This window comes from Nannospalax galili, unplaced genomic scaffold, assembly GCF_000622305.1.
Source record: "Nannospalax galili isolate Female #2095 unplaced genomic scaffold, S.galili_v1.0 scaffold522, whole genome shotgun sequence".
Taxonomy (NCBI): domain Eukaryota; kingdom Metazoa; phylum Chordata; class Mammalia; order Rodentia; family Spalacidae; genus Nannospalax; species Nannospalax galili.
This window is the reverse complement of record NW_008348874.1, coordinates 851,131-863,834: the sequence shown is the minus strand read 5'-3', so window position 1 is coordinate 863,834 and position 12,704 is coordinate 851,131. Positions and strand designations below refer to the sequence as shown.

Sequence of the window (12,704 nt, the reverse complement as noted above, 5' to 3'; positions counted from 1 at the left end):
CTAATGGTTCTTTTGTATAATTTAAAATTTTATTAAAAAATTTTTATTGAGCACCTGGCACGGTGGCACATACCTTTATTCCCAGCACTCAAGAGTCAGAGGAGGGTGGATCTACGTGAGATTGAGGCCAGCCTGATCTACGTAGTGAGTTCTAGGCCAGCTGGGACTATAGGGAGACCCTGTCTCAAAATACTAAAATGAGGGCTGGAGAGTTGGCTCAGTTGTTAGAGCACTGGCTACTCTTGCAGCAGACCAAGGGTCAATTCCCAGCACCTAGATGGTAGCTAACAACTGTTTGTAACACCATTTCCAAGGGATCTGAAGTCCTCTTCTGACCTCTGTGAGCACCTCTGACTTCTGTGGGCATTGCATGACATAAGTTCACTTATGTACATGCAGGTAATACACTCATACATATAAAATAAAAGTAATAAAATATTTTTTAAAAACTAAAAAAATTGTATTGACTAAATACTAAATACTAAAAACATTGTATTGACTAAATACTAAATACTAAATTCCCAGCAATCATATGGCAGCTATGAACATCCTTAACTCCAGTTCCAGGGGAATCTGAAGCTCTCTTCTGACCTCCATGGCATTGCACAACATACATGCAGGCAACACACTCATACACATAAAATAACAAAAAAAAATATTTAAAAATTGCATTGAATGTTGTGAATATGATGCAATATATTTTTATAGAATTATGATTCATGATTCACTCCCCCATTTGCACCACCTACTATCCCCTGCCCAATTTCATGTACTCTATTTACAATATATTTTTTTAAAATTATGTGTTTTATATTTCTCTCCCACATGCTCCCCCTACTATCCCCTGTCTAAATTCATGTACTCTATAATATATATATAGAGAGAGAGAGAGAGAGAGAGAGAGAGAGAGAGAGAGAGAGAGAGCCAAACTTGAGCCCCAAATGCCCTTCAGTATGATTCTATCCACTGGAACCTGATCAAACTACCAAGAGTCTTAGCATAAATGAGGCTGAATCTCCCCCTCCCAGTAGCCATCAGTTGCCATCAATTCCTCAGGTAGGGTTGGGACTTTTTACCCATCTCCCACATTCATGCTGGGAATTTGTCTGGCTTGAGGTCACATGGGACTTGTGCTTGCTGTCACTATTGCTGAGTACACATGAGTAACTTCCCAGCTGTTGGGAAAACCAAATGGTCCTCTACTACCTCTGGCTGTTTCAATCTTTCTGACCCCTCCTCTTCAATGTCTCTGAGCCTGGGGAGGCAAAAGTTTAATACAGGTGTTCTATTTAAGGATTAGCAGTCTGCATCTTCTGATTCTCTGTGCCTTGGCTAGTGTGAGTCACTATGTTAATCACTATCTGTACAAGGAAACTTCTGTGGTGAGAGTTCCAATATGCATCAATCATGGAAGGTCTGGGAGAGCTGGTAGGTCTGAGAACAAAAGAGTCTTCTTTAATTTTTAAGAATTTCATAATTGAATACTGTACTGACATCATTTTCACCCCTCCCTCTCCCCCTCCAACTCTTCCCAGTCAGTGCTCACTAACTCTCAATTTTGTGACGTCTTCTTTTTTACATATACATATGTGGTGTGAATGTGTGTGTGTGAGTGTGTGTGTGTGTGTGTGTGTGTTTATGTGTTTAACCCATGGAGTCCATTTAGTGGTATAGGTATGTACATGTGTTTATGGATGAATGACCTTGAACTTGAATAACCTATTAACATTATTCCCTAGAGGAAACTGAGTCGCCCTCTCTCAGCAGCCATTGACTACCTATAGTTCTTCGTCTAGAGGTAGGATCTTATGAAATTTTCCCCATCTGTGTTGGCATGTCAACTGGCATTGTCATTACGTAGGTCTTGTTTAGGCAACCATATTATTGAGATCTCAAGGGTACAGCTTCTATGTCATGTCTAGAAGACACTATCTAGCTGCAGGATTCATGTCCTCTGACTCTTACAATCTTTCCATCCATTCTTCCATGAATGGTCACTTATTCTCTGTATTTTGACGAGTTGTGGGTCTCTGTAATAGTCTCCATCTGTTGAGGAGTAATAGATTCACTTATCTGTTGGCATCAGAATAAGTACTTAAACTGGGCATGGTGGTGCATGCCTTTAATTCCAGCACTCTGCAGACAGATCTCTATGAGACTGAGGCCACCTTGCTCTACATAGTGAGTCCAGGCCAGCTGCAGCTACAAAAAGACTCTGTCTCAAACAAAACAAAACAAAACAAAACAAAACAAAAACAACAACAACAACAACAACAACAAAATCAACCCAACAAAAAGAATAAGAGAGTAAGTATTTTGGATCCAGTTAAAAGTTATATTGGTCTCGGAAAGTAACAATAACCTTCCACCTCTGGACTCTCCTCGGGTTCATGACTCTCCAGCAATGGGTATTTGACTATGTTTACAGTATCAGGCATCCATTCCTTCTTATTGAGTGACCCTAAGTACGATTAGACAGCTGTTGCTTACTCCCAAGATAAAAGTGTCACTGTTGCATTAGAGACATAAGGCCTAGCTGGTCATTGTTGTCGTTCTTAGGCTTTAAGCAGCTGGATAGGACTATTGGTTTTCTCTGTCACCAGATTGCATACCGCCTTCCCATACTATGAGAGCTTGTCCTCAGGGAGGAGGCTTCTAGGTTATACAGCAAAAGATAACCAGTTAAGTAAACAGGAAGCCTATAGAGGAAGATAGAGCATTTCCTACCTATAGGAGACTAATACTCAGAATATATAACAATAACTCAAAAGGAAAGAATCAAAACACAAATGAGCCTTTAAAAATGGGCTACAGTACTGAGCAGATATTTCTCAAAAGAAATAAAATTTTTTAAGAAATATATTTAAAAGTATTTAATATCCTTAGCAATTGGGAAAATACTAATTAAAATTACTTTATTATTTAATTACTAATTAAAATTGCTTTAAGATTTGACCAGTCCGAATGGCAAAGATCAAGAAAAGAGCTGAAGAGGAAGCAGAAAGATTGGTAAGAGCCAGAGGTCCTGGATAACACAAGGAAATCTTGTTTTCCAGACACAACAGGGGAATACACTAAGAACCACAGTGCTTATGACAGCTTACACAAGACCTATTTATGCCCAAGCCAGTCAAAAACCCAGCATGGAAGGGGAGGCAGGCATGAAGCCCCAGCCATACCTGAGGGACTATATGCAATTTGTAGTTGCTGGTAGACAGAGAGAGAGTTAAGTTTCTTTTTAAAAAAAATTTTTTATTGATTGTTCTTGTGTATTTCATACAGAACAACTCAATCAGTTTTAATCATCTTTATTCCCCTTCCCCACTGGCACCTCCCATAGAGTCCCTACTGTAATTCAGATATTCTGCCATTTGTGTTAAGGCCTATTATGTCGTTAGTGTTCCCAGACATCATCCCTCAGTACTAATTCATCTACTTAGGTCTAGTCAGCCTATCTAGATGCTCTACTTTTAGTAATATCAGGTCTTCCTCACCAGGCAGTAATCAGTTGCCGATGTTTCTTCATTTAAGATTGGGGTCACCTGTCCATTTCCCCAATTCCCTGCCGGGTTTTTGTCTGCTTGAGTTTGCATGGGTCCTGTGCATGCTGACACTGTTGCTATAAGTTCATATGAGCAGGGTCTCAGGAACTTGTAGGATTCTATTTCCATATGCTCATGCACCTCCTCACTGACTGCTACAATCTTTCCACCTCCTCTTCCACAATGGTCCCTGAGCCCCAGGTGGGTATACATTAATATAGGAGTCCTGTCCAAGAACCAACATCATGGAGAATCAGTCTCTATGCTTTGGTCATTTGTGACCTTTTGTGTTTCTAGTCCTCTGCTGCATAAAGGAGCTTCATTAATGAGAATTCATTAGTGAGAATTCGGTAGTGTCCTCTTTACCCCTTGTTCTGTGTTCTGTGGGTCTTAGGTGTAGAGGTTGCTTTATAGATGTGCCGCTTAATCTTGAGAAATTCACAGACAATCTCTGTGTGCAAACAGTTGTGGTACTGTGCAATAATCTCCATCTGGTGCAAAAGAAACTTCTTTGATGAGTGGTGGCTGGGATATTTGTCTGTAAATATAAGGATATATATTTTGCACATAGTAAGAAATTACATTAGTCTAGGGATGTGACAGTCTTGGGGTTTTCTATAAGATCTATGACCTCTCCAGCCATGTGTATTTGGCTATGTTTACAATACCATACATGTTTCTTCCCATTGAGTGGGCTTTTAGTTCAATTAGGTAGCTATTGATTGCTACCAATATAAAAGTGCCACTACTGCACCAATGTCATATGCTGTGCTGTGGTTATTTGGTCTTGGAGCTGGTGATGGACCTCTGATTGATATTCTCCCTTATAGCACCTTGCATAGTGCTTTCCGAAACTATGACAGATAACCTTCAGGGGAAGTAGCTTCCAGGTCCATTCCACCTCCATTGTGCCAAATCCTGTGTCCAAAGTATGTTCTGTATTCATCGGTAGAGTCTTACCTTCAAGGACAGTGGCAATAGCTTGTGTAATATTGGGAATCTCTTGGATCACCCTGGCCAACAACTCAAAGGAAGGTTTGCCCTGTCCAGCACTGTTTCTTGTTCTGTGCCTTTTATCTATACACATGGCCTCAGGTAGAGACACTGTATATGTAATTTGTCATTAGGTTGTTGGACTGATATGATTTCGGGACTAATATGATTAGGATGTTGGACTAATACTAGTTAGGAATTATTTATCTCTCCTCTCTCTCTCTCTCTGTCTCTCTCTCTCTCTCTCTCTCTCTCTCTCCCCCCCTGTCTAACCCTTCCACCATGACTTCCCCATTTTAAGTGTCCCCATTTTCCCCATTTCTCTCTTGATAATGCCAGTCTCCTATGGTCCCACCTCTCTTGAGTTCCTGCTTTCCCTTAATTCCTAAAGTTCCTTGTAAAAACCACCCTTAGTCCTCCTATTTAAAAAACTCCATTTTTATACATTTATCCTTTAGTAACACCTGTTTCCTACTCTTCTTCTGTTTCAGCCTTCTTCTTTCCCTTTACCTCCCTTGTTCCATTCCATTATCCTGGTTTCTGTGATTACATCAGGATACATACTCACATATAAGGATTTGGTGCCAAGATCCACATTTTCATTGTCCACTCATCAGTTGAGAGACACTTAGGTTGCTTCCATCTCTTAGCTATGGTGAAAACAGCAGCAACAAACATGGATGTGTGAGTATCTCTGCAATAGGATGAGTCCTTTGGGTATATGCCAAGGAGTGGGATAACTGGGTCAAATGGTAGGTTCACTTTTAGATTTTTTAAAGTTCTCCACACTGCTTTCCATAGGGGTCCTACAAGTTTGCAGTCCTACTAGCAGTGTATGAGTGTTCCCCTTTCCCCACACTCTCCTGCATTTGTTTGTCACCTTGATCATAGCCAGTCTGACTGGGGTAAAATGAAATCTTAAAGATTCATCAAAGAAGCTTCTTTCTGTTAACATATGGAGACTACTGTAGAGTTGTACATCTGGTCAGGCACAGAGAACATACACCTGGGAGATGCCCAGTACTAGGTGACACATCTGCAGCTGAATCTCTACAACTGAGGCTCATGGAATATAGTGGAATAAGGGGTAGAGAGGGGGCTAATGAACCCCTCTACTCTCACCAGTGATGTCAGAAATGCCGTTAAAACTAATAGAAGACATGAATGGGGGCGGTTGGAAGTGGATTTGAGAGAAGAAGGAAGGGTCTGAAAACAATCAACAAAATTCTAAAAAAAAAAAAAAATTCAATAAAATAGTAAAAATGGTATTTTTTTTTAAAGGACAACAACTGCTGGGCATGGTGGTACATGCCTTTAATCCGAGCAGGGGCAGAGGCAGAGGCAGAGGCAGATCTCTGTGAGTTCAAGGCCAGCCTGGTCTACATAGTGAGTTCCAGGACAGCTGGGGCCACAGGGAGACCCTGTCTCAAAAAGGCAGAAAAAAAAAGAAAAGAAAAAAGAAAGAAAAAGAAAACAAAACAACAACAACAACAAAAAAAAAAACTGGCAACAAAGGAACCCTCATTCATTGCTGGTGAGGTTCCAAATGGGTACAGCCACCGTGGAAAACATTAATGATTCTTGATCATTATTTCATAGCCACACACATAATGTATAATGTTCATATCAGCCACATTGGTTAATGAAGTTTCACAGTGAAACCTTGGCTGACATAAACAATGTGCTATGTTCATAGTTCCCATGAGTCAACTGCAATTGACTTCTTTCTTTCTTGACCAGCTTCCCTTCTCTCTTTCTTTTTTTCTTTCCTTCTTCTTCTAGATGACAGTAAGAAGGTTATTATTACTATACACTTAATCTTGAGTTTAAACATATTTTACTGTTTTGTAATTAATTTATTTACTTTTTATTTCATATGTATGAGTGCTTTGCCTGCATGTATGTAAGTACGCCCATGTCATACAATGACCACATGGCCCAAAAGAGGGTGTCAGGATCTAGGATGGAACAGGAGCTAGGATGATTGTGAGCCACGATATTGGTGCTGGGAACTGAACCCCGGGCCTCTACAAGAGCAACCATGCTCAGCAACCACTGACCCATCTCTCCAGCTCATTACTGTTTTGTTTTTGTTTTAAGAGTACTGGGGATTGAACCTGAGGCCCAGCACATTCTAGAGAAGAGCTCTAACACTGAGCCATATCCCCATTTCTGACACATATAATTAAACTATTCATACTTCTTAAAAAAAAAAAACATGATTTTTCATGACTAGAAGGATAGCTCAGCACTTAAGAGCACTGGCTGCTCTTGCAGAGGAATCGTGTGCAGTTCCCAGGACCTACACGGTGGCTACAAACCATCCTAACTCCAGTTCCAGGGAATCTGATGTCCTCTTCTGGTATGTATGAGCATTGCATGACATGGGTGTATTTACATACATGCAGGCAATAGACTCATACACATAAAATAAAAATAATAAAGAAAATATTTTAAAAATTATTTCTCATGTAATTTAAAATTATTTGTGTTGTAATCAGGCCATTGATTAGGTATGTGTCAAAAGCCAGAATGACGAAACAGAACAAAATATTTGTAATCAGCAACAAAGTCTCCTTTACCCCCAATCTGGAAATAAAGACTGCCCCTAATATATTTCAGGCATTATTCACACAGCTGATAACCAGTTCTTACCAACGTGAACACTTACCTTAAGAGTTTTACATGTGTTATATTATACTACATTAAAGTTGCCTATCTTAAAATTTTTTTGAGAAAAGTATAATTAAAACTTAAATACTTGAGAAAAGGCCATAGAAAAATTACTTAGAAATCATAGTTAAGTGTATGATTTTCCTTAGAAAAGCCTTAGAATATATGACCTTTGAAACTTTATATTCGGGAACTTGATTATCCTCATCTTTCAACTCAGGCTCTAACCCTAAGTATAAGTGTGCACAAACATATTTGTAGAGTTCTGACACTGGCATGTTAACTTTGTCTCTTATTTTTCTATAGAATATCCAGAACATCAAGTAAGAAAAGAGATCCATCATCCACTGAAATGCCTGGAGTCATCATCACTTACTGAATCCCAGATCACTAACAATTGTTGTCATTAAAGCAAGTCTTTGATGTCAAGCATTAGAATATCACATTTGCCAATATTAAAATATTAAGATGAATGTAATGATATTAGGTCATTAAATATAATGATGCCTGGTACATAATATAGCATAATTGTCTTGGATGTACCTTAAACAATATTTGAGCAAACACAAATAGTGTATCACTTTTAACTCTATTAGATAACGATTGCCTTTAAAGCAGATCTGAAACTACATTTTGCTTTATAGGCCGTCATTGCATATAATGTTGATAACTCCTCTCATAATATGATTCCTCATTATTTAGCAGTTGTATAGTTTTCCATTAATTTGCCAAAATTGAAATGCTAATGAGAACATTGAGCATGTTTGTTATCTGTATATTTTTACTTAATGTCCAAACATTAGCTAAATAATTGACATTAAATTTATTTGGTTAGATAATGAACTCAGACTCTGTAAACGCTTAAAAAATAATAGTGGACACAAAGATGGGGGTGGTAAGGTGAGGTGGATCTGTGAGGAGAAGGTGGATCTGGGAGGGGTTCTGAATATGATGAAAAAAAAAACATTGTATGAAATTTTCAAAGAATCAATAAAAATACTTAAAAATTTTAAAAATTCAAAATGGAAATCTTTGTAATTTTACAATTTAAGTGATACTGAATCTTACCTTTTAACTTTATATATTCATATCCATAAGATGCAAAGCAGTGCTGGGGCGTAGTGGCGCACACCTTTAATCCCAGCACTCAGAGGCAGAGGCAAGCTTGAGCTGTGAGATCAAGGCCAGCCTGATCTACATAGCTAGTTCCAGGCCAATTGGGGCTACAGGGAGCCCCTAAGGAGTCACCATCTGTGTGGCATGTAGGCTTGGCTCCCATTTCAGCCTCATCCTTTTCACGTCTCTTCTTTTGGAAAGCCTTCTTTAATACAACTTTTCTGCACTGGGCCAGGGACCTATGCTCAGTGTTTCCACAACACTTAGTTTTCCCTTACCTTAGAGTACTGCACTTCACTTTAACTGTTTTCCTCAGTGAATTATAACTCCTTGATCAGATCCATTAGTGCATCTGTGCTTGCCATACCTTTACACATAGTATATGTTCAATACATAGTTGTTCAATGAATGAACTACTTCATTTGGAAGGCAATGGCGAGTCATAAAGCATCATTGTGGAACTGTGTACTCATACTCTAAGACTGGCATGGCTGCTTCCCCTTGAATTGTGAGCAGCTGTAATTTTCCAGTGATTGAGCCCATTAACTTTCAATCAGGGAATGTGAGGGTGCTTAGTTCATAGGGCCCAGTCCTTCTGGAAATTTACAGATAGTTAACAGCTATTAAAGAAGAGGGCTTAGAAGGCTTCATTTCTTCTCAAAGGTATAGAGATAGTTAACCATTGCTTGGAAGAAGATTTTTTTTTCCCTCAGTAGTTTAGCTTCCTATAAGTTGTCCATACTCCTAAAAGTACACCCTCACCCACAGTCCTATACAAAATACCAGTTAAACTCATTATTTCATTAAACTAGACTTTGGCAGAATCATTCCTTTGGTCAGTTGTTCATACCCTTTCTGGAGTGAATAGATGTTTGCATATCTCCCCAGCAAACATTCATCCAGAAAACAATTTTAAACAAAGGAATAGACTGACCAGAGTTCTGAGGAGAAAAACTATACTGCCAAAAATGTAAATGGATGAACTAGAAAAGACTAAGACTGTTGCCTGGAATGTACTAACTATAATACTGATCTTGTAAGTATTAAAAATATGAATTGATTAATTTGATCAACACTTATTTACTGAGAACATACACAAACACATATACGTACACATACATATTAGTAGTACACTAAGAATTGGAGGTAGAGTTCTGAACACATCAACTCTAAACAAGTATCTTGGATATTTGAGAAAAAAAAAATATATATAAAGGGAGCTGGAGAGATGGCTCCATGGTTGAGAGCAATGACTGCTCTTCCAGAGGACCCAGCACCCACCTGAAGGTAACAACTATAACTTCAGTTCCATAGGCTTTGCAGAACAAGGGTACACTTACATACATACATACATACATACATACACTTACATATGAGGCAAAACACTGATACACATAAGAAATAAATAAATGAATAAAAAAAGTAAAAAGAGAAATACACAAGGATTGTTTATAGATACATGAAGTCCTGTATTTGTGTAGGACGTGAAACTAGAAATCAAACAGTCTAGCAGAGAAAAGAGGGATTAGCAGAGGGAAAGGGTAACAAAAGGGAGGGTAAAGGCATGGAGATGTTCTTAATATACAAGATAGACTTAATTAAAAATTTAAATAAAAAGCTTAAAATACATAAAGACATTTCTGAATGGGTATGCAGGAAAGACAGGATACTAAGAACATTTAGGAGTGATGTGAGAAAACTGATGTATCTTATAAGTATTTGGAATGGATAGGAATATGGGATTGCTTATTTGTAGGAAGTTGAGCTTATCAGGATTATTTTAAGAATATTCACAAAAGTAGGTATTTTTTGTTTATTTGGCTTTTAAGACAGGGTCTCCTGGTAGCCTGACTGGCCTGAAACTCCCTATCTAGATCAGAAATCAGCCTGGCTCTGCCTCCTGAGTGCTGTGATTAAAGGTGTGTGCCATCACACCCAGCTTTTTAAAGTTCTCTTTAGATCAGTCACAGTGCCATTTGGAAAAGTATTGTGTATGAGAGAATGAAATTGGAATGGCAAAGCATAGCACTCAGTTCATCTTCAGATCTACACCCATTTTTCTTCATCTCTATCCATACAGTACTGGCATCATGTCCTTAGGTTTATAACAGAGTTTATCCAATGGTGAAAAATGGTGGGTGGGGAGATACTTTCTCAAATGCCTCCTTGAGATGTCAGCCTGGGTTTCCTTATTTCCATTAACTTTCCGTCACTGTGGTCTTTTCTATAGGATTCTGTCCTTCCAGATTCCACCAAACACTTCCAATCTTTTTCCTTTAAGACTTTATGATGTTAACAGCATAGCTGTTATCAGTCCTGGGTTCCTAAGTTACTGCATTAATCACTTTGGTTTGCCTAAAATCACCTATACTTGTATGAAGATATTAGGGTTTGAAACCACAGCAGCCTCTCCTCTCTCCAACAGGGTCCCATGAACTTTGGATTTCTCAAGCCCTCGTATATAAGGCCCAGCTCACAATCTGTGGGGCTGACTTCTTTCCCTCCTGGAAGGGAACGTGTCCCGTGCAAAATAAAGCTCTATCCCGTTGAGAGTTTTATCTGTGTCCTGGTGCCCCCTCCTCTATTCATTCATTCTCTGGTAACTTTTTACCTATCAAATGGTGCCAAAACCCAGTCCTTACTTTGAGGGACCTCGCACATAAAACATTTGGACTTGCTTGTCGTTATTGGCCAATGCAAACAACACTGATTTGGCTTTAAGGTACACCCCCTCCCTTTCTCTCTCCACTCCCTCTCTCTCTCTGTCTCCTTTCCCTTCACTTCCTCTGGCTTGCCTCCATTTTCATTTCATCTCCTTTCCAATCAAATTCGGTCACTCCCGGACCTCATTTAAGGCCACTGGACAGCACTGGTTTGACTGTTGAATTGTCTGGGGTGGTCACTGTACCTGCCCATGCCCACCAGGGAGTCCCCATTGCACTCAAATCCTTTTCCCTATCTCAGCTCCCTTCCCCTCCTCACTCCCGCCATCTCTTGTCTTCCCCTAACTTCTCGCCTTCCTTTTTGCTCTCTCTCTCTCTCTCTCTCCCCCCCTCCCCTTCTGCATTCCTGTTCCATCCCAGCCTGCTGGCCCACTACACTACCTCCTTTCCTTATTCTTTGGCTCCATCTAATAGCTGGTCGTACACCACGTTGCAGAGTTTCCCTGCTCACTACCTCCTTTCCTTATTCTTTGGCTCCATCTAATAGCTGGTCGTACACCACCACGTTGCAGAGTTTCCCTGCTCATTTTCACTCGCTGGAAAGCATACCGGTACATGGGGAGGCTATTTCCTGCCTTTGGATACAGGACGCTGTTTCCACTGACAGGAACATGCACAACACGTTCTCATATTTCCCCTCCACAGTGATTGGAGGACCACTGCCCTGGGGCTTCGGGAATTAAAACTTGAAATCTTAACTCGAACCTGCTTAACACAAAAGGACGCTTTCTTTTGTTGACTGGCTCTTCTCATTCTTCTTTTTACATGACCTAAGCCAAACCTTTCTCTTCCTGCTCTCTCTCCCCATCTCTCTCTCTCTCTCTTCCTTGTATGCCACTCCTTTCCACCCTGACTCCTGACCTTGCCTCTGCTTCCTCTGGGCAAAAGATTCTCTTTGTTCCCCTACCCACCTTCTGAGGTCTTTTTTCTATCTCCTCTTTGCTCTGCATGTAATCCGTTGCTATGGGAACCAAGCACTCAAAGTCTGAGGGTCTCATGCCTCTTGTTTCTCTTCTAAAATCCTTGAAACAATTAGGACTGTTAGGTACAATCAGGGCTAAACACCTGCAATTCTTGTGTACCACTTCCTGGCCTCAGTACAAGCTAGATAATAACTCTGTTTGGCCAGACACTGGTACGGGGGTCTCTCCCTCTCTTCGCGGGTCGTTGGCCACCAGCCCACGAGGGCAGGGGGAGCAGAAGCGACGAACGGGGTCAGGACGGCCAGTGAGCACTGACAGAAGAAAGCCCTTCCGGGGAGGCTGGTCCCAGGAGCAGTGAAACAGCAGTGATACAGCTCCAGACACAGTGAAACAGCTCCGTTTATTCAGTGGGAGAACTAGAGAAATTATAGTGTGGAGGCAGTAGCCAAAGCCTCAGCTGATAGGTGCTCATAGTATGCTTTATTTACATGTGGCAGTGGGCTCCTATCTTCCAGACTATCAGGCAATGCCTGATTATCATATAGAAAAAACCTGGGGGTAGTTTTTACTCCAGGTAACTATGCCAAAGGTCATGTTCCAAATAAGGTCAGGCATCCGTGCTTGGTGGCACTTTCCAGGTAAGCCAGGAAGAGAGCAGGAGGCCCCCTGCTGAAAAGGGGAGTCCTTCCATTTGGTGCCGAGCCCCTTAGGGCTATCCGGACATGGAGAACTAC

At 40.3% G+C, this 12,704-nt stretch overlaps 1 protein-coding gene across 5 annotated transcripts in view; it reads left to right on the top strand.

Annotated features, from left to right (window-relative positions):
* Positions 1-7,819, top strand: part of Gfral (GDNF family receptor alpha like) — an 80,290-nt gene extending 72,471 nt beyond the window's left edge. For all 5 annotated transcript variants that reach the window (XM_017801359.1, XM_017801355.1, XM_017801354.1 and 2 more), the window contains one exon: positions 7,515-7,819. In XM_017801359.1, the coding sequence (XP_017656848.1) occupies positions 7,515-7,587 (73 nt within the window). In that variant the 3' untranslated portion in view covers positions 7,588-7,819. The remainder of the gene's footprint in view (positions 1-7,514) is intronic.
* The last annotated feature ends 4,885 nt before the right edge of the window (positions 7,820-12,704 follow it).